Source organism: Ylistrum balloti, unplaced genomic scaffold (genome assembly GCF_031769215.1).
Source record: "Ylistrum balloti isolate Yb309-2 unplaced genomic scaffold, AGI_CSIRO_Ybal_v1 Utg369656, whole genome shotgun sequence".
NCBI lineage: Eukaryota > Metazoa > Mollusca > Bivalvia > Pectinida > Pectinidae > Ylistrum > Ylistrum balloti.
The window spans coordinates 1,158,811-1,181,398 of record NW_026781909.1 but is presented as its reverse complement, the minus strand read 5'-3'; the positions used below and the strand labels follow the sequence as shown (position 1 = coordinate 1,181,398).

The window sequence follows — 22,588 nt, the reverse complement described above, 5'->3', positions numbered from 1 at the left end:
TTGTATTGAATAAAACAATGAATTACAAAAAAAATGATATAATTTGCATCTCATTCTCTATGTGTTTTGTATACGTCGTGCTGTAAATTCTGATTACCATACTACCCTACCTGATCTCCTCATACAACGATCACTGATAATTGATCAGTTAGCAGACGACCGCGCGACTCAGGCTGATTCCTCAGTCGTAATGAACTTTACATAAATTATTTCATCTTTTCTTCAAATCTACACTGAGTGGTATTCATATCTGAACTTCTTCTATACGAAAAAATAGATAACAAAACATCCCTATCTATTTATAGGTCATTTTAGATAACACGAGGAATAGGATAAAGTAGTCGATAAATATAGGATTTGAGTGGGTAACATTCCGATCCATTAGACGTATGAGATGCTCCAACCGCCAGTGCGAACGCCATGGTCAGATCGGGACCGAGGCTCAGTCGCGGCAAATCTACACGTCAGATTTGAGGGGTCCAGGATGGTCTAGCCTCGGTTTAGAGTAACCCAATATGGCTGACAGATGGAAGAGACGAAGGGTTTACATAAAGCTAAAACATTTTAATGTGTTTGATACAACATATGCCGACATTTTGAAGATGCAGAAGAGATAAGTATCAACTAAACTAAAATTTAAATACATGTATGGCTATAGCCAATACCTTGATTGCTTCAAATCTTCCATTGTCGAGGCTTATGTACTAACTGACGTTTTCCTATCACTACTGTAGTCTGTATGTAGAGAAATGTTAAGCCTACAATCGAATGCTGACATACAATGTAACGATGTGCTGTCTACTACCGTCATGTTTTGATCACCTGTGCGTCTTTTTAGTTTTAAAATGAAGATTGCCTTTTGATCAGATCGTTGGCAGGTACGCTCTTTCGACGATGTCGGCCGCATAGCTACCCGAATATTCCTCACCTGTTCCTTTTTGCCCGGTCAATTTCGAACAAACGTTATGTTTCTAAACTGTAAATGATCAGTCATATTGTAGATAATAGCTTTTCTGCAAATATTTTCTGATATATTACGAAGTAAAATATCTCAACAATTGTCGTCTGCTGTTAGCCTATAGGTATGCGTGATCTTTACATGTAGGTCAGAGAGGCGTAAGTACAAAGTAAGCCCCTCAAGTAAACTGTCCCAACTTCACGAAGCGCACCTGGCATTTATTGTTCATATTATATGAACCATTCTCTTTGCATGATAAAATATTAATATTCTATAGATTGATTTAAATGAAGTGTTATAAGTTACTACATGGCCAAAACTGATAAAGAAACACACATTTACCTAGAATTAAACTTTGATTTTAAAGAAAATTATTATATTACAACTAACTTCATGTTATAAAATGTTTTGTAATATTTTTTCCTGGTAACAAAATAACGAATTGCAGATTAAACATTCCACCTAGCAAATAGGTGACATTATAAACATATTTCTTTTAAAATAAAACCAAAATGGTAGTACCAGTACCAAAATGTTGCTATGTAAAGATTGATATGCTTGTTAAGTTGTTCAGTATTATCTTTCAATTACCATAAAAAAAGTAGTTTGTAAAACAACCCTACTAATGCATTCAGACATATTTTTTCAAGGGGCATAATTTCCACAACACATAAAATTATATGAAAAGCACATGGTTTACAGTACTGTTGGAAGCATGGCATGACGATATGTATCTTTTGTATTTAGCAAGCAAATAAGACTCAGAATGGAAGTAAAAACACTAGACTGTTATCAGACACGTAAGTTAAAATGCCTTAGAAAATAAACAATTGCATTCCAAATCATATTATCATATTTTCATACTGTGGAGTGTTTGGAACCTAAATGAAAAGACATTAGTTTGTTTCTAGACAATTTCCATTTTTCTTTGTAGGTCATATGATGAGGGAATTTTGCCATTAGCACTCCCACCTACTGTTGATTTACAGAAGATGACACCAGTTTTTATTTCAGATAAACAGCCATCTGTGTCCTCACCATCACTGGCACGACCTGCCTCAAAGTATGGTTGCCATTGGCCACTGCCTTGCCACCAACTGAATCAACTGCCTTGCTACTTCCATCTGCCACTTCAGCTGTATTGCCATTGTCTGCTACTGCCACTGCATTGCCCTCCTCGTCTGGTCTGTAGAATCCATGCCGCTCTCTCCATCCCACACTGCCTTGTTGACACCACCAGCAACAGAACCAATGTTAGGAGCAGGTACATTATCATTAGGGACAAAATCTTTTTCTTTTGCATTTAAGTGATGTACTGAATTATAGAGGTTTTTATGTTCAGTCAAACCTGTTTATAAAGGCATTTTATTTTGGGCCAGAAAAATGTTGCCCTTAAAATATACCTTTTTATCTGGTTGGGGAAACACTTGTGTTTGCAGCCCAGTCTTGAGAGTGAGATACTCCTGCATTGTAAAGATCTAATTTTGTCATTATAATGTGGGAGAATCTCGCATGACCAAGATTGTTTCAAAAACCAAGGGTTTCCACAACCTGATAAAGCATATGCTCTCAAAATTCCAATGTTTCTATATTATATCAGTACATCACATTTTGCGTCCCAACATTTATATTGATGACAGCTAGTCCTATACTGGGACAGATTGTTTAATGGTTCTGTTGATTCCATCTGTTTGTCTGTCCTTCCATCCTTCTGCTACTTGTTATTCTGGCTTTAACCTACAAACTGTTTCATACTGGAACTTCTTGACACCCGAAATACAACTTTGTGTGATGGTCAGTCACATACCAGAAGTAGGTTACTATGACCTTGACTATGAGCTGCATATAATATGTATTATTATACCTCACTTTCATTAGAAATGTTTTCATTGGTGGAAAAGTGGTCATCTGACATGTTATATATCGAATATCCCATTGAAATTGTCGCTGGCGGTGAATAACCCCAGACATAACATTGCAACCATGGCAGCGGGCAATAACCTTAGGGAAATAACGGCGGGGGAATAACCCTTCGGGGGCTTCCAGAATGCCGGAGATGATTGCGACTGCATAATAGTAGAGCTACTTCACTTTTTTTACTGTTTGAATTGTTTTTTTCATTGAAATTATTATTAGCCCACCATCTAAAATAGATCGTGGGTTATTCAAATCGCCCTGCGTCCGTGGTCCGTCCGTCCATCCGTCCATAAACAATTCTTGTTACCGCTATTTCTGGAAAAGTGCTGGATGGATCTTTCTCAAATTTCATATGCAGGTTCCCTTTGGTCCCTAGTTGTGCATTGTACCTTTTTTGGACTGATTCGCATTCAAGATGGCCGACAGATGGCCATCTTGGATTTTGGAAGTAAAAGTTTGTTACTGCTATTTCTGAGAAAGTACTAGATGGATCTTCCTCAAATTTCATATGCAGTTTCCCCTTGGTCCCTAGTTGTGCATTGTACCTTTTTTGGACTGATTCGAATTCAAGATGGCCGACAGGCAGCAATTTTGGATTTTGGAAGTAAAAGTTTGTTACTGCTATTTCTTAGAAAGTACTAGATGGATCTTTCTCAAATTTCATATGCAGTTTCCCCATAGTCCCTAGTTGTGCATTGTACCTTTTTTGGACTGATTCGAATTCAAGATGGCCGACAGGTGGCCATCTTGGATTTTGGATGTAAAAGTTTGTTACTGCTATTTCTTGGAAAGTGCTGGATGGATCTTTCTCAAATTCCATATGCAGTTTCCCCTTGGTCCCTAGTTGTGCATTGTACCTTTTTTGGACTGATTCGAATTCAAGATGGCCGACAGGCAGCCATCTTGGATTTTGGATGTAAAAGTTTGTTACCGCTATTTCTTGGAAAGTACTGGATGGATCTTTCTCAAATTTCATATGCAGGTTCCCTTTAGTTCCAAGTTGTGCATTATACCTTATTGGACTGATCCGAAATCAAGATGGATGACAGGCAGCCATCTTGGATTTTGAGAGTAAAATCTTGTTACTGCTATATCTGAGGAAGTACTGGATGGATCCTTCTGATATTTCATAGATATTGGTTTCCCTTGGTCCCTAGTTGTGCATTGTACCTTTTTTGGACTGATTTGAAATCAAGGTGGCGCACAGGCAGCCATCTTGGATGTCGACAGTAATACAGCACAAGCATATTGTCCATTATCCACCTGTAACTGACTGCTATCTAATAATACTTTGGGATCTTTTTCAAATGATATTTGCTAATAGGTGCTTAATAAAAATATCTTGTGCCATCATTGAGTACATTCAATGAAGACCAGTTCATGAATATTTACAACACTTGTAACAAACAAACAAAAAATAAACAAATCTTCAAGAACTGAAAGCAGATCCTCAAATGGTGGGCGCCAATTGCTGAAAATGTTGTTTGTTTCGGTATAATAAAATGTTTATGGCCCTCTGTGTCGGGATATATCCCTTCACAGAGGGCCATAATTGTTTCATAGCTTGTTAGGATTATTTACAGTTACTAACACTTTCTCATACTGAAACTTCATACTTGACATATATATATATATGTGGCTGCCTTATGTGCAATTGTGCATCAACTACTTCCACCTGAAATCACATATGCTAACAAGTGGGAAATTTCAACACATATAGAACTAGTTTTTTAAGCGCACATCTTTAGGTCATCTGACCCGAATGTTCTGATGACCTATAGTCATCATGCTTTGTCCGTTGTTGTCCGCCTTGTGCAGTCCGCCATCTGCTGTGCCTAAAATTTTGATTCAAACAACTCAATAACCGTAAGGCCTAGGGTACTCATATTTGGCCAGTAGTATGCTTGGATGAAGGGCTACCAAGTTTGTGAAAATGAATGACCTTGACCCTCATCCAAGGTCACAGGGGTCAAAAGTCTTAAAATCTTTAACAAACTTCTTCTGACTAACCAGAAGGCCCCGGGTACTGATATTTGGCCTGTAGCATGCTGGGATGACGGTCTACAAAGTATTTGGAAATGAATGACCTTGACCCCTTTGCAAGGTCATAGGGGTCAAATGTGTTTAAAACCTTTAAGAATCTTTTGAATAATCAGAAGGTTCAGGGTACTGATACCAGGCCTGTATCATGCTTGGATGAAGATGTTCAAATTTTGTTGAAATAAATGACCTCGACCCTCCTTTAAGGTCACAGGAATCAAATGTGTATAAAACATTTAAGAAACTTCTTCTGACTAACCAAGGCCAAGAATGTTCATAGTAGGCCTGTAGCATGCTTGGATATAAGGTTTTTAAAGTTTTTGAAATGAATTACCTTGACCCACTCTCAAGGTCACAGGGGTCAAATGTGTATGAAACTTTGAAGAAACTTCTTAATAAAATCATTACAATAAACAAAGAAACAAACTCTGAACTTCATATTAGGTCTATTGTCAATATGGTATATTAGACATCTACCAAGCAAATTATTTTGATCATTAATGAAGATGAAATGAGTTCAAAATATTCAAATCTTCTGTTTTTTGCCAGATGAACGTTAAGGCTTATTTGGCCTCTTGATTTCATTTTTCTTAGCATGCTGTGTTCTTATTACATCTAATAGGATGTTTGTTCAGCATTAATGATGAAGCTTTACATGAACTCTTTATAATGTTTAAGGTAATTGCTGTTATTTATGTGTGCCATCATAAACTTCTTCTACTTCATCGATGTCACCCACTATTACTTTGCTTGATTCATGTGTAAAATGTAATATGCCAACATGAAGACATGATTTACAACAATAATTATAAGCATGGTTTCATTCAAGGAAACAAAATTTCCTGACCAGATCATGTTGATAACCAAGAAAGTTTTGAATCATCTTTATCAATCTGTTCCTCTACATACCTGTTCTTATATGCCCTGCGTATGACAGGATGTATTATGGTATGGCATTGTCTGTCTGTTGGAAGGATATAGCAGCAGATATGGGGGCCAGTGGTGGAATTACAATAACATGGGAGCAAGCAAAAGGAAAATTTTCCAAGCTGCTGAATCAGTACAAGGACGTAAAGTCACACAACAACAAATCTGGAAACAGGCGAAAAGATTTTATATATGAAAAAGAGTTGGATTATTGTGTGGGAGGAAAACCAACTGTAAATCCGGTGAGAGTGATTGAGTGTGGAAGCGATGCAGGGGAGAAAGGGAAAAAAATGGGAAAGAAAAGAAGGAGAGAAAGCATGCTAGATGTCATTAAAGAGATGAGAAAGGAAAGAATGGGGGTGCAAGAAAGAAATATGAGAGAGAGACATGATGAGAAATGTGCATTAATGACTAGATTTTTAGATTTGTATGAGAGTCAGGTTAGTGGAAGTATGCGAAGAAGTCCGGGAACAGAGAGAGAAGAGGAATGAAAAGTTTAAGAGAACAGGTGTGAGAGAAACGGAGTATGAAAGTGAGAGCGAGAAAATTACTGCAATTTTGTGTGACACTACATGTATAATATCCAAATGAAAAATGCTTCTGATTATGTTTTATTTGGGCCCCGCACAAAAGTGTGGGTGCCCTTTAGTAATCACTGTCTGTCCGTCTGTCCACATTTTTAGCCCACCATCATTCAAATCTCCCTGCATCCAAATGTCCTCCGTCCATCTGTCGTGGGTCCATCCGTCTGTAAACTATTCTTGTTACTGCTATTTCTGGGAAATTACTGGATGGATCTTTCTCAAATTTCATATGCAGGTTCCCATTAGTCCCTAGTTGTGCATTGTACATCTTTTTGGACTTATCCAAAATCAACATGGCCGACAAGTGGCCATCTTGGATTTTGAAAGTAAAAGTTTGTTACCATTATTTCTGGGAGAGTAATGGATGGATCTTTCTCAAATTTCATATGCATGTTCCCCTTGGTCCCTAGTTGTGCATTGTCCCTTTTTTGGACTGATTTGAAATCAAGATGGCTGACAAGCGGCCATCTTAGATTTTGAAAGTGAAAGTTTGTTATGGCGATATTTCTGAAAAAAGTACTGGATTGTTTCTTCTTAAATTTCATTGTTAGGTCCTGTTGTTAAAAATATCCATGAAGAAAGCACTAAGACATCTGAGTGGAGAATACTAATTATGATTAGCAAGGAATTAAGTGGTAGAACTCGTATGACAGATAACATTGTCTAGCAACTTGAATCCTGTTGGATGCTTGGAGGAAGGGCTACCAAGTTTGTTCAAATAAATGACCTCGACCCACTTTCTAGGTCACGGGTCAAATATGTTAAAAACAACTTCTTCTCAGCAACCAAAAGCCTCAGAATGCTGTTATTGGATCTGTAGCATGCTGGGATGAAGGGCTACCAAGTTTGTTCAAATGAATGACCTTGACCCACTTTCAAGGTCACAGGGGTCAAATATGTTGAAATATACAAACGACTTCTTCTCAATAAGCAAAAGTCCATGAGTGCTGATATTGGGTCTTAAGCATGCTGGGATGAAGGGCTACCAAGTTTGTTCAAATGAATGACCTTGACCCACTTTCTAGGTCACAGGTGTCAAATATGTTAAAATATACAAACAACTTCTCTTCAATAAGCAAAAGTCCAAGAGTGCTGATAATGGACCTGTAGGATGCTGGGATGACATGCTACTAAATTTTTTCAAATGAATGACCTTGACCCACTTTCAAGGTCACAGGGGTCAAATATGTTGAAATATACAAACGACTTCTTCTCAATAAGCAAAAGTCCATGAGTGCTGATATTGGGTCTTAAGCATGCTGGGATGAAGGGCTACCAAGTTTGTTCAAATGAATGACCTTGACCCACTTTCTAGGTCACAGGTGTCAAATATGTTAAAATATACAAACAACTTCTCTTCAATAAGCAAAAGTCCAAGAGTGCTGATAATGGACCTGTAGGATGCTGGGATGACATGCTACTAAATTTTTTCAAATGAATGACCTTGACCCACTTTCAAGGTCACAGGGGTTAAATATGTTAAAATATGCAAATGACTTCTCAATAACCAAAATGATTAGAGTGCTGATATTGGGCCTGTAGGATGCTTTGAGGAAGTGTTACCAAATGTGTTCAAGTGAAAGAAAGACCTTGACCCACTTTCAAGATCACAGGGTTCAAATATGTTAAAATCTGTAAACGACTTCTTCTCAGTAACCAAAAGGCTCAGTGTGGTGATATTGGGCCTGTATGATGCTGGGAGGAAGGGTTTATTCAAATGAATAAAGCCCACTGTTTTAACGGCAGACCTACTGTTGTTAGAGTTTGGCTTGCTTTTTGTCAGATGACCCTTAAGGCCCATGGGCCTCTTGTTTAACAATAACAATCAGTTTCATTGCAAATTCTCTTCTTCATGCCAATGATGCTGCAACATCATCCCTTTTTTGTCTCCCCCTTTCACCACATCCCACATCTGTGTAGCTATGGCCATCATCTGAAGGAACTTCATTAATCATGGTACACCCTTGGTTTGTTCATCGGCATCCTGACCATCACTTGCAATAACAAAGTTAAGAAGGACACAACATGCAAATATAATTTCACAAATATCTGTGATTGAAAGAAGGTTCGTGTAGTGTAGTTTCCTCCATTTTCCCTTTAGAAGGCCAAAGCTGCATTCAATTGTATTTGGGGTTGCATAATGACTATAGTTGTATTTTTTCTGACAACTGGTCAGTGATCCAGTATCACTATATGGTGTCAGTAATGAAACTGGAAGGAGAAAATTTTTCTTCAGGTTAACCATTTAATTATTACATGTATTTTTTTCCCTTTAGTCCTTACAGTTTACAGCTCATTTTACTTTAAAAGTTTTCAATTCATCTTTTAAATTTTCACTGTTAAAAGAACTTGTAATGCGAAATTACAGAATGTATCATCTTTACTTATTTTTCAGTTAAACATTTGAAATCTCATTTTCAGTTAATATTTGATTTAGCGATTTTTCAATAAATCTTTCCAAATGTCGTCCGCTTTATTATCAGCATGATACACATGTATATAATGTTTTGTCAGGAATAATTTCCATCTCCACCTGCCACAGAAGCAAGTGTTTTCAAGTCAAGTTAGATTATAAAGCTGTTGTAATTAGTAAACAGAAGACTGTGAAAGATGAGAGAAAAGTAACTCTTAATCCATGGTAGATTTCTTGTATGTGTTTGTCAACCATCAACAAACTGTGTCCTATTGAAACGTAGATTAAAACACAGAATTGACCTGCATCCATTGATCATCAAGATTACCTATTGCCAGTAAGTTTCGTCTGTTGTCATCCGTTAGCCTTTCACAACTTTACATCCAAAAATCTTTTTAAGTAATGGTAACCAGAAGGCAAATGGTATTGCTATTTGGCCTGTAACATGATAGGAGAATGGGCTACCAATTCAAAGTTTGTTCAAACTATTTACCTTGACCTACTTTTATTATATTCATCCCCCCCCCACCCCTACCACTTATTGCAGAGGGAATATATGTTGGTAAGTAAAACGGTGTGGTTCTGTCTCTCCTTGCATCTGTCATTGCATCACGAATCTTGTGAATTCAATGGAAACAATTTAGCATCTTTTCGCCAAACTTGCTACTTTCAAGGTATTACTATTAGGGGTCAAAATCTTCTGTACAATAACGTTCTGAAATTGAGCCTGTAGGATGCAGGAAGAACGAAGGCTACTAAGCTAATTTCATGTTGAAAATGAAGAACACCTCCAATTTTCTTTTTTTGTCAGATGAGCATAAAGCACATGAGTCTCTAGTTACGAGTATCTGGTATTTAAAAATCATGTTTGTTTAATAAAAACCATGAGTCACTTAAAAATGAAATATGATGCATTCTAATTTTTGTTTTGTTTTTTTTTTTCAAATAAATGTGTACTAGCATGCATGTGTAGTAATTTTGCAAGTTAGATTTCAACATATTCAGAAAGTTATTTACAGTGCTGGGGACTAAGTCAGGCAACTTTGATATATTGTAAAAATCCATGCAGTGCCACTGAGCTACTTTTTCCATTTAGTTTCCAACATTTTTTGTGTAATTTTGCAGTGAAATAACATTGTGCAAATTGTTAACCCAACATACAAGTACATATGTATGTGTATACTTACCAGCTAGGTTGATAGGCACCATCCTCTAATATGTAAGTGCCATTTGGTGTGAGTTCATTCAATTTACTACCAATATCAAACCAACACATCGGTGAAGGTCATGTTAGGATCACAATTAGCCTGAAATACAAAGTATTTGTAAATATGATGATAACTGTAGGTAGTTGTAATATAAACCCTGGTTTGAGTGTGAAATATTATGACAGGGGGTATGTTATGAAGTCTTTGTTAATGCTGAAGCAAAACTTTTGTATAACATATTTAATATCTAATTTTTTCAACATCAATATTAAAAATTCTTTCTAAACAAAGAAAGATATTCAGCTGAAACTTTACAAATTAAACTAAAACTACTTCATAAACACTTTCTGTGCATAAGATAAAACACTATCAAAATACCTAAACTATGTAGGCTTAGGATAGACTTTCCACCTACAGGTAGACTGATAAATATTCTGCCTCGTTGCACCATCTACCTTGGTCCCTATCAATAAACAATAAAGTCTTTAAATCTTCCAGGAACTTTCCTCTCACGGATTGGACGTTAAGTTTGGATTGGTCATCCATTAATGGAAACATCAACACCCAGGTCTGTAGGTTGATCATCAGTCGAGGATTGGTCAGAGACCATGGCATCATCAGATCTGGATCATCTGTTCTCTCTTCTTTGATTGTTCCTCTCTCTTCAATTGTTCCTCTCTTCAATTTTCTTGAAAAAGGATGAGTTGCGTGTAACCTTATGTTCACCTCGTTGCGCTGTTATAACCGATCCTTTTTTGTCTACTACCTCGTATTTCAGTGGATTGAATGGCGTTGGCAGTTTGTTCCTCTTTTCAGCCTTTACAAATACATGATCACCTTGAGTGAGAGCTGACTCTTTTGCATGACGCTTTGTGTCGCCATAGTCTTTCATGTAGGATTTAGATTCGGCATCGTTTGCTCGGAGATCCTGTGCCTTTTTCTGCTTTGCCTCATACTCTGGTAGCTTTGTTCTGAAGTTTCTGTTGAAAAGAGCCTGAGCATGTGGAACTTTGGTTGTGCTGTGAGGTGTCACACGGTAATTGCGTAGAAATTTGAATAGTTCTTGTTTCCAATTAAGGTTTTCTGTAGTAGCAGAACGAACAGTTTTGACGATTGTCCTCATGAACCTTTCTGCTTCTCCGTTGGCTTTTGATGGAAACCAAAGTTTTCCACAAACTCGCGAAATTCGGAAAAGATTCTATCCAGCTTCTGAATTGTTGCTCTTGCTGACGTCGATCGAATAATTTCAACAATGGGAAATCTTGAGTAGTCGTCTATTACTACCAGTAAGTAGTCACCATATGGGAATGGTCCGCAGAAATCGCATGACAAATGTGTCCACGGTAGATCATGTATTTAAGTTATTTGCAGAGGTTCATGGTTGGCACTTGGAGTTGATGCAAGACAAGGTACACAACTCTTGCATGTACTCTGCACAAGTTCATTAATCCCTGGAAACCAAACAAAACTAGAATTGCTCCGAGACCTACTGGACTTGCATCGACCACTATCTCTGTCTTTTTAGATGCATCGAAATAGGGCATAGCCTCTGTAATCAGTTTTGCCTCTAGGTCATCGAATGCACATTGCTCTATGTCTGTCCATTTCCATGGCGTATCCTTGTGAGGACGAGCGCGTAACCGTGATGTGATTGTTGTGAAGTCGGGTATAAATCGCGCCACGTAGTTTGCTAATCCAAGGAGACTGCGTACTTCTCCAGGGTTTGTTGGGGCTATTGCTTCCTTGATCGAGCCCACCTTTTTGGGGTCAGGTGACCCTCCATTTGAGTTGAAGACATAGCCGAAGAATTCAATCTCTGACTTACTGAATTCGCATTTCGATTTGTTTAGCGTTATGTTCTTTTCGCAAAGCCTTTGAAATGTCTTGCACAATCGCTCATAATGACTCTTTTGGTCCGTGGCGAATACGATTATGTCATCACTTATGTTGCGAACTCCTTCAAGCCCTTCCAAGCAACCATGTATTATAGCTTGTGGACTATAGTGAAGCGTACTTCATGCAAAAAATATGTCCACATCGAAGAAGAAATATACGGAGAACGAAACCGTATGAATTATCGAGTTTCTGGTTAACAACATCTTCGTTGAGTTTGGTGGTATGATCTTCTAACATACTACTGGCAAAGCTATGGAAACTAATTGTGTCCCTCTGTCTGCTGACTTGTTTTTGTTGTCATATGAAGCTGAACTTATTGAAGAGCTTATCACAACAGGTCATAGAGACTTTGCAAAACCTTCGATTTCACTTTCAGACATATTAATGACGTCTTGTCTCTGAATAAAACAGAATTTATCAGCCACTTCCATCGTATAAACCCACCTGAACTTGAAATCAAGGACAGGACAAACTTTTCTACATCAGCTGCTTATCTCGGTCTTTTCCTACAGCGAAACCAACATGCACAGCTTTCCACCAAGCGTTATGATTTAAATTTTCCATTTGTGAATTTTCCATATTTGGATAGCAACACACATGCATCCACGACCTATAGTGTATTTCTAGGTCGCAGTTGGTTCAATATTCAAGGGCCTGTTCCCATTATCAGGATTTTAGTGCAACTGGCCGACAAACTCACATTCTCAAAAAATGCAGGTTGATGAAAATAATGGGGAAGTTTTACAGTAGTAATGGTGATCACGATTTCTTTGTGCGTGTTTGGTGATCGTTAATTTGCATGTTGGTTTCGTTGATGTATACCTTGTCCTCAGTTGTGAACGTGAAATTATTCACTTGGTTGGCTAAGATTATTTATTACTACCCATTTGTTTTCTGATCCACACATCTTCTCGTTTTTTCCGATAATATACAATGCGTCACAGTTCTTATATCGGATTTTGTGTACGCAATCTTCGACGTACTCTAGGTGTCGTTAGGATGAACTATGACCTTTCGGAGAGTCTTGTGAGGTTTTATTACTGTTGTAATACCGTGACCTCGATTTCTGACAGACCTTTGATGTAGGGGATGATAACCTGTCCTTTCAATTTATTCTTTTCCTTCTTCCCAAATTCATTGTTAACTCCACATGCATTGATGACACTGTAGATGTGATTTTGGCATTGCTTCTTGACTTGTTCTTCTGTGATACTCGTTTCACATCTATTCAGCAAATGTCGTACAATGCCCACTTTCCGGTGTAAGGGATGTTGCGATCGGAAGTTGAGGAAATGGTCCGTGTGTGTCTTTTTCCTGTTGACCTTTACTATAATAGTACCGCCATCTTTATCTACAATGGTGTCGAGGAACTTGGCGACATTGTGTTGTCGATTTCTTCCTCGCTGGTGGATTTACTTCACTCCTCTGGTTTAAAATGTTGTCCTACTTAACAAATACATGCTAAAACTTACCACAATTTATGTTTAATGTTTATTTTTAATTAGTGAATTGGTATTAGTATTTAAAGATTAAATCTAATTTTGTAGTCTGTAACCCCTGGCTCTCGCAACCCCTAACCCTAATGCAGCTTTGTTCCGTTAGCATTGTGACTTTATATTGTTTAACATTTTAACTTCATTTAATAAAAACATCTTTAAGGCAAAAATCTTATATCACCTTCATCAATTAAACTTTTATATACACAAATTCCAAGTGTAACAATACGACCGTTAACATATCAGCTAATGGATTTTATTGTAATTATTTTATTCTGTACATAACCTTGAGCTATTGTAAAGAAATATAACTATCTCAAACAAGCAAATGTTGCAAAAATGAATTTTCTTAAGGTGAATGTGTTTTATCGTTTGTACTCGCTTGCAGTATTATCTTTAAGAAACTACCAACTACAACTGACATAACTCATGCATCTTTTATTTTCTCCCGCAAAACTCTCTTATTACAAAACCAAACCCGGACAAATCCGGAACAAGGTAAAAACTAATACAACTGCTCAAGATATTCGGATCACTATTTAACAAAATAAATTCTATAGTCATATACAGTGCAGTGTATAAATCAAGATACCTGATTGGATGTAAAATCATAATAGTGCAAGTTGATGTAGATCTTCAGTTTGTAACATCTCTATATAAATTTTATTTAATTTTCGTCTCTCTAATCCCGCGCACGTGACATAGGTGTAAATAAAAGCCTGTGCGGTTAATAGATGTTCAGGGCGATACCGTGCGTTGCCTGGTTGTACCGGGCGGTACTGAGTAGTCGAGTGCTGCCGGGTTGTAATTAGTATCACCAAATTATTACCATACAAGGCCTTCGAGTTTGACTTCTGGACGTCTGCTGTCACTTTTGTCCATCCTAAAGAAAATATCGCCGGTCAATATATATGGCAGCGGTATAACAGTGATGTTTTATCCCAGGTCTGTCACACTTTAATCCACTTCCATGCATGATTACAACTCGACAAGTGTTTCGTAACTTATGTAATTCCGTCTGTGGGTGTCAAGCACTAAGTTTGTGAGTAAGATTACTGTTATTAAAACGTTCTCTCTTCAAAAACGACACTTGCGCAGAAACAGTCCTTCTATTTAAAAACCGCTATGTAGGCAAGGTAACCAAGATATTATAAGTAAGTCAATTAAGAATATTTTAAGAAATGAAGTCTTTAAAAGGTTCAGTACACAATTATATATCATACCCCTCCCCCAATAAAACGGCAAAATTCAAGGGAAAGCATCATTACATCATACATGAAATAAGACGTCTACCCCTCAAACGAAGTCGATTTTATATTTAAAAAAATAAAGTCACACAGATTTCAAATCAGAACTTCTGGGCTTACATCAAGCACCAGAATGCTGATTTTTATAGTGTATCTCCTTAAAAAAAAGACGGAAAACTAGTCAATGACTGCCTGAAGTGCTAAACAATTCCAATCTATTTTTTAAAAGCTAACAGCATTGCTGCAGAACAATTCTAGCAGGAATTCAACAAGTCATATAAAGGTTATTCCATCATTAATAACATTCATGTATCACAAGATGGTGTCACAAAATTACTCCAGAATCAGAATCCAACAAAAGCTGCTGGACAGTATGAAACCAAGATTCCTTAAAGAAATGGTGAATGAGATCTTGCCCATATTGACAATATTATTTGATAAGTCAAATGAGTATGGTACTGTACCATCTGACTAGAAAGTGGCAAATGGGTTTCCCATATATAAAAAGGCTTGAAGTAAAACCCTGAAAATTATCAGCAAATATCTCTCACATGCATCTGTAGCAAGTTCCTTGAGCACATCATTTTTGTGATATAATGTCGCATGAAACACAATATTATTTCCCATTACAACATGGCTTCCGTCAGTCTAGATCCTCAGACACACAACTTACTGAACTTTTAGGTCACCCGAGACAAAGTCTCAAAACTAATCTCCTAACTTCTGCTAAATGACACCCCTTTCCCCATCTTTGCTCCCTCCTGTATATTGCACATACCATTTATATTGACACAATCTTCAGTATGTTGAAGGAGGTCGATTAATATTGATGTTGATCTAAACTGAATAATTTTGTTAAAAAGAGTCACTTGCACGAAATTTATAAATGAATTAATTTTTCATAAGAAGCTTAAGGTGTCTGTCTATGAGGTGTCCTGCTAGTTTCTGGTAGGAAAACAATACTGAATAAACAATTAGTACCTAATATCTGTTACAGCAGTGTCACTGGAAACATTAAGTCTGTGGAAAGTTATTGTAATATAAAACATGACTTATACACTAAATCATTCATATTTATGTATGATTTACGATACAAGCATATGATTTTCATTTCACATAAGACAGTACCTGAGTTGTATGATGATGATGTTACAGCGTTAATTTTGATATGCGGCAATTTATTTCCTTTAGAGTAAAAAGCGGAAATGGCAAGAAAATCTGGCAGAAATCAATTTCTAAAGAATAATGTTTTAAAAAATTTTGTGAACCTGCTAACATTTTTTTTCTCATAAAATGAAATACCAAATTATCTTACTACCTCCAAAAGTTAAGGATTGTCCTCGATGAAAACCTTTCCTTTTCTCAAATGGAACTTGTAATTTATGTAGGAATAAGATTGTGACTTTGACAAAAATAAAGTGTGTATCATTCCAACAAAAAGGAAATATTTTGTATCAAATTAGCACTACGATTGATGTCTCTAGCTTATCCCAATCCACATGAAAAATCCATAAAGAAAATGTTTCTTGTAACCATAACACATTTTCAGTATATTTTTGTCAAAAGATTTGATCAAACTTGACACTAAGGTAAAAAAATGTCATGAAAATTGGTTTGTTTCAAAGTTAACATTGCCACTTTTAGAAGTATTTTAATCTTTTATTTCAGCTGATGTCTACAACTACCAGGTCACCAAGCTTCCTCTTTGATTTTAGAATGAGTTTCAAATGAAGAAGTTTCCATGCCGACGACATTTGTGAAGACCAATTTATATCTGAATAGTCATTATGTATGTGGTTTGGACTTCATGTCGAGTTTTCCCTTTGTGGAAAAGTATCCTCAGTAAGTCAGAGTTAGGATCACATCAGGAATGGAAAAAATTCTCCACAATTATATCAACAAAGAGTTGGAATGATAATTTTTCAAGCCATGATACTTCACCACCATCAACTGATTTGTGCTTAATGCAAGGGAAGAAAGTTTGTAGAATTCCTATACTAGGATACGCCTTACCTCACAAAATTAATTCTGGGACATGTAATTCTATAGGTAATACTATCACACAGTATCGTTGCTTCTCTGATAATTCCAAAGTCGTGACTCCACAGGATGTTTTCTCAGATGAAAATAAAAGCAGAGTTCTAGGAAAACTTTTATCAATGAAACCAGTGAAAAGAGTTGTGCCTTATTATGAAAACCGAAAAGCTGCAGCTGTCCTGATACCGCTTTGTTATGTCAACAACGAACCATCCCTACTGTTCATGGTCAGGTCTTGGAAAGTTCCTGTACACAAGGGTGAAGTATGGTGAGTATTACATTTCATTAATATAGATATGAAAGCAAAATAATTATGATGGACACTGTCTGTCCAGATATTAGGAATTATTTACAGTAGGGCCGAGATGGCACAGTGTGAAGTGTGTTGGCCTTACTATACATAACCACAGTAAAGAACAGAGGTATGTGGTTCAACTCTCCTTATCTGTGGCAGTTTATATTTATGTCACTATGGCATAGCTCACCTGGCCCTTTCAACCAGATGAGCCATCTTGAATGTTGCCATTTACAAATTATTATCACTATATCATATGAGTTCTGGATGGATTGGTCTCATTTAATCTATGAAAGGAAGGTTTCCTTTGTCAATATTTTTTGCAAAGAATGTAAGACTGATTAAAAGAGGGTAAAAGAAGATCCAGCTTACTAAGAACTCAAAAAGATCGTGGATTGGTGGGTGTCGATATCCCTGTGGGACCAAAGTATCTCCTTCTCTGTTTAGAAAGATGGTAGTAAAAGGTGACCCTCTCTTGAACTAAACAAAAGTATGAAATAGTTTCAATACAGTTCTTAATTTGATCTTTTTTGATGACACAATGTAGCATAACTACATTAGCATCTTCAACACACCATTTTTTGCCTTTTAAATACACATATAAATGAACATATCCAAAGGTGCAAAAGTTGTTGGTGTTGATGTTAACACCACCATCTTGGCTAAAATAGATATACCTCTCCTAAACTCTTAGGTTTGTTCTAATATTTTTGAGAATATTTCCAAATTCTACAGTCTGACACACAATGGTGCTATTTGTTGGATTGCCTGTGTTAAAAGTCTGCCCTCGGGCCATCACTAGGACGGTAGTCCCAGATTTCTGTAGGAATGGCTGTGTTTAAAAGTTTGACCCCAAGCCATCACTAGGACGGTAGTCCCAGATTTCTGTAGGAATGGCTGTGTTTAAAGTTTGACCCCAAGCCATCACTAGGACGGTAGTTCCAGATTTCTGTAGGATTGGCTGTGTTAAAAGTTTGACCTTGGGCCATCACTAGGATGGTAGTCCCAGATTTCTGTAGGAATGGCTGTGTTTAAAGTTTGACTCCAGGCCATCACTAGGACGGTAGTTCCAGATTTCTTTAGGAATGGCTGTGTTAAAAGTCTGACCTTGGGCCATCACTAGGATGGTAGTCCCAGATTTCTTTAGGAATGGCTGTGTTAAAAGTCTGACCTTGGGCCATCACTAGGACGGTAGTTCCAGATTTCTGTAGGATTGGCTGTGTTAAAAGTTTGACCTTGGGCCATCACTAGGATGGTAGTCCCAGATTTCTGTAGGAATGGCTGTGTTTAAAAGTTTGACCCCAAGCCATCACTAGGACGGTAGTCCCAGATTTCTGTAGGAATGGCTGTGTTTAAAGTTTGACCCCAAGCCATCACTAGGACGGTAGTTCCAGATTTCTGTAGGATTGGCTGTGTTAAAAGTTTGACTTTGGGCCATCACTAGGATGGTAGTCCCAGATTTCTGTAGGAATGGCTGTGTTTAAAGTTTGACTCCAGGCCATCACTAGGACGGTAGTTCCAGATTTCTTTAGGAATGGCTGTGTTAAAAGTCTGACCTTGGGCCATCACTAGGATGGTAGTCCCAGATTTCTTTAGGAATGGCTGTGTTAAAAGTCTGACCTTGGGCCATCACTAGGACGGTAGTTCCAGATTTCTGTAGGATTGGCTGTGTTAAAAGTTTGACCTTGGGCCATCACTAGGATGGTAGTCCCAGATTTCTGTAGGAATGGCTGTGTTTAAAGTTTGATCCCAAGCCATCACTAGGATGGTAGTCCCAGATTTCTGTAGGAATGGCTGTGTTAAAAGTCTGCCCTTGGGCCATCACTAGGATGGTAGTCCCAGATTTCTGTAGGAATGGCAGTGTTAAAAGTTTGCCTCTGGGCCGTTACTAGGATGGTAGACCCAAATTTCTGTAGGAATGGCGGTGTTAAAAGTCTGACCTCAGACCATCACTTGGATGGTAGTCCCAGATTTCTGTAGGAATGGCTGTGTTAAAAGTCTGCCCTTGGGCCATCACCAGGATGGTAGTCCCAGATTTCTGTAGGAATGGCGGTGTTAAAAGTCAGCCCTTGGGCCATCACTAGGATGGTAGTCCCAGATTTCTGTAGGAATGGCAGTGTTTAAAGTTTGACCCCAAGCCATCACTAGGACGGTAGTTCCAGATTTCTGTAGGAATGGCTGTGTTAAAAGTCTGACCTTGGGCCATCACTAGGATGGTAGTCCCAGATTTCTGTAGGAATGGCGGTGTTAAAAGTCAGACCTTGGGCCATCACTAGGACGGTAGCCCCAGATTTCTGTAGGAATGGCTGTGTTAAAAGTCTGCCCTCGGGCCATCACTAGGACGGTAGTCCCAGATTTCTGTAGGATTGGCTGTGTTTAAAGTTTGACCCCAAGCCATCACTAGGACGGTAGTTCCAGATTTCTGTAGGAATGGCTGTGTTAAAAGTCTGACCCCAAGCCATCACTAGGATGGTAGTCCCAGATTTCTGTAGGAATGGCGGTGTTAAAAGTCAGACCTTGGGCCATCACTAGGACGGTAGTCCCAGATTTCTGTAGGAATGGCTGTGTTAAAAGTCTGACCTTGGGCCATCACTAGGATGGTAGTCCCAGATTTCTGTAGGAATGGCGGTGTTAAAAGTCAGACCTTGGGCCATCACTAGGATGGTAGTCCCAGATTTCTGTAGGAATGGCCGTGTTAAAACTCTGACTTCGGCCATCACTAGGATGGTTATTCCAGTGTTGCTGCAATAGATCCTCATGTCAGGAGGTATATATAGTATGAAGTGATTTGTTGATTTTTACTTTTTTTTTGTTTGTTTTTGATGTTTCTCAGTACACATAGATCATAAATCATAACATTTTTTCCTGGTCGAGCAAGACACTTTACCAAGTTGTCTGGTTAGCATGCTGCATGCCTCCCACATGTTGTTCAGTTAGCTAGCCACCAGCTACTGCAAGGAAACCATGCCTCAAAATGACCAAGTGGGTGTTGGTGGTTCAATAAACAAAATAGAAATAATGGTTATAATAAAATCATTCACTCACAGCTTTCCAGTACACAACATTCAAGTTTCTATTTTCTATCTGATATTTTTCAACATTATGTGGTTAGTTTTCCAGGTGGAATGAAAGATGATGTTGACCTTGACCTTTCCCAAACTGCCTTGAGAGAAACATTCGAGGAGATTGGTCTTTCAACTGAGAACGTAAACATTTGGGGAAATTTGCCGAAGATTCCTAGTAAGGTGAGAGTCAGCTACATGGGCATTTTTATGTAATTTATAACTTGTTAGTGGTGTAAATTATGTAAATGTAAGAGTAATTTGATTGCTGCCTTGTTGAATTCCAATTTCATATACTACTGGTACTATATATTTTTATACAACTGTAGTTTATTTTTACATAAATTTTATAGCAGCTTGTTTCAGAATGAATTGGGATAATTAAGTACATCTGTCACATTTTGAAAAAGGTCTGGAAAAAATTCTTTTTTTAACATTTGTATAATACTCTTATTTGGCTTGATTAAACATATTTAAAGCTGTAAAACTGGACAAAAATATTGGTATGGGTGAGGTTGTTCTTTCCCTAGAATAAGAAATTATGTAACTGAGGACAGTCTTTTATTTCATATCCAGATGTATCAGTTTGAAACAATGTGGGATAGAGGGAATTCAGTAGGATTAATTACACGGCTTTGTTTCAGAAGGATGGGAAAATTGAAGTTACTCCATATTTGGGATTCTGTGGTGATATGGATACATCTAAGCTGGTGTTGGATGATTCAGAGGTAACAAGCCTGGCTGGTCATAAGGCATTCTATGTTTTGTCTATATAATAATATCAATGTTTGACACAGAATAAACAGTAATAACACAAAGAAAATCTGAAGAATAAATGCTGATTTTGATAGTACCTACATATGTAGCTCTCTCTATCAGTTCGATCTTTTGTCTAGGCTACATATGTAGCTCTCTCTATCAGTTTGATCTTTTGTCTAGGCTACATATGTAGCTCTCTCTATCAGTTTGATCTTTTGTCTAGGCTACATATGTAGCTCTCTCTATCAGTTTGATCTTTTGTCTAGGCTACATATGTAGCTCTCTCTATCAGTTTGATCTTTTGTCTAGGCTACATATGTAGCTCTCTCTATCAGTTTGATCTTTTGTCTAGTAGCTCTCTCTATCAGTTTGATCTTTTGTCTAGGCTACATATGTCTAGGCTACATATGTAGCTCTCTCTATCAGTTCGATCTTTTGTCTAGGCTACATATGTAGCTCTCTCTATCAGTTTGATCTTTTGTCTAGGCTACATATGTAGCTCTCTCTATCAGTTTGATCTTTTGTCTAGGCTACATATGTAGCTCTCTCTATCAGTTTGATCTTTTGTCTAGGCTACATATGTAGCTCTCTCTATCAGTTTGATCTTTTGTCTAGGCTACATATGTAGCTCTCTCTATCAGTTTGATCTTTTGTCTAGGCTACATATGTAGCTCTCTCTATCAGTTTGATCTTTTGTCTAGGCTACTCTCTCTCTATCAGTTTGATCTTTTGTCTAGGCTACATATGTAGCTCTGTCTATCAGTTTGATCTTTTGTCTAGGCTACATATGTAGCTCTGTCTATCAGTTTGATCTTTTGTCTAGGCTACATATGTAGCTCTCTCTATCAGTTTGATCTTTTGTCTAGGCTACATATGTAGCTCTCTCTATCAGTTTGATCTTTTGTCTAGGCTACATATGTAGCTCTCTCTATCAGTTTGATCTTTTGTCTAGGTACTACATATGTAGCTCTCTCTATCAGTTTGATCTTTTGTACATATGTAGCTCTGTCTATCAGTTTGATCTTTTGTCTACTATATGCAGCTCTCTATCAGTTTGATCTTTTGTCTAGGCTACATATGTAGCTCTATCAGTTCGATCTTTTGTCTAGGCTACATATGTAGCTCTCTCTGTCTGATGATAGTTTTATCTTGACTCTAAATATGCTAATTGTGGGATGTTTTCTTTTCTTCAGGTGGACACTGTGTTTACTAGGACTCTCACTTCTCTCTGTGATCCCGTCAATGTTGGTTCTACTCAGTTTAGTAATGGGTACACCCTGCCTGTATTTCTGGGCGGGGAGTTCAGGATCTGGGGAATGACTGCTATCCTGTTACATCAAGCTCTGACCATCCTTGCTCCAGGAATGTACAATTATAAGCTACGACATGTACGACCATTACATACCAAACCTTCTTGATGACGGTTTCATTTTAACTGTAATCCATTCATGATTTGTACAATGTTTTAATTTGAAAGTAATTATATACAGACTAATGATGAGTTGTGGAGGGTTAATGTGACTGCTGTTGATTATATTATGAAAGACATGACAAATTCTGACATTAATTATTGACTATTAATTAAGTATTTATAAAAGTAAATGATGGGTGTCAATTTGACAGGAACCATCTTCAAATCAGGTACAAAACTTGTTAATGAACATATCACTTGTTGAAAACAATCTCGTTGATTTTCAAATAAATTTGAAAACATTATTGCTGTGTTTGTTGTAAAAAGAACATGTGTAA

General features: G+C 37.5%; 1 protein-coding gene across 5 annotated transcripts; it reads left to right on the top strand.

Annotated features, from left to right (window-relative positions):
• The first annotated feature begins 1,310 nt into the window (after positions 1-1,310).
• Positions 1,311-22,555, top strand: LOC132557703 (mitochondrial coenzyme A diphosphatase NUDT8-like). 5 transcript variants are annotated; one of them, XM_060222240.1, is made up of 5 exons: positions 1,311-2,021; positions 16,355-16,991; positions 20,131-20,263; positions 20,725-20,808; positions 22,033-22,555. In XM_060222240.1, exons 2-5 carry the CDS (start codon positions 16,474-16,476, stop codon positions 22,255-22,257), a joined length of 960 nt encoding a protein of 319 aa, XP_060078223.1. In that variant the 5' UTR covers positions 1,311-2,021; positions 16,355-16,473; the 3' UTR covers positions 22,258-22,555. The 5 variants fall into 5 exon arrangements, with proteins under 5 accessions (XP_060078223.1, XP_060078236.1, XP_060078209.1 ...); XM_060222253.1 differs by having other exon boundaries at positions 1,311-2,222; positions 20,728-20,808; XM_060222226.1 differs by having other exon boundaries at positions 1,311-2,222.
• The last annotated feature ends 33 nt before the right edge of the window (positions 22,556-22,588 follow it).

Coding starts and splice junctions, on each gene's coding strand:
- LOC132557703 (XM_060222240.1), top strand. CDS start 16,474: ATGTATGTGGTTTGGACTTCATGTCGAGTTTTCCCTTTGTGGAAAAGT. Junction 20,264..20,724: donor TGCCGAAGATTCCTAGTAAG/GTGAGAGTCAGC, acceptor GCTTTGTTTCAG/AAGGATGGGAAAATTGAAGT. Junction 20,809..22,032: donor TGGTGTTGGATGATTCAGAG/GTAACAAGCCTG, acceptor TCTTTTCTTCAG/GTGGACACTGTGTTTACTAG.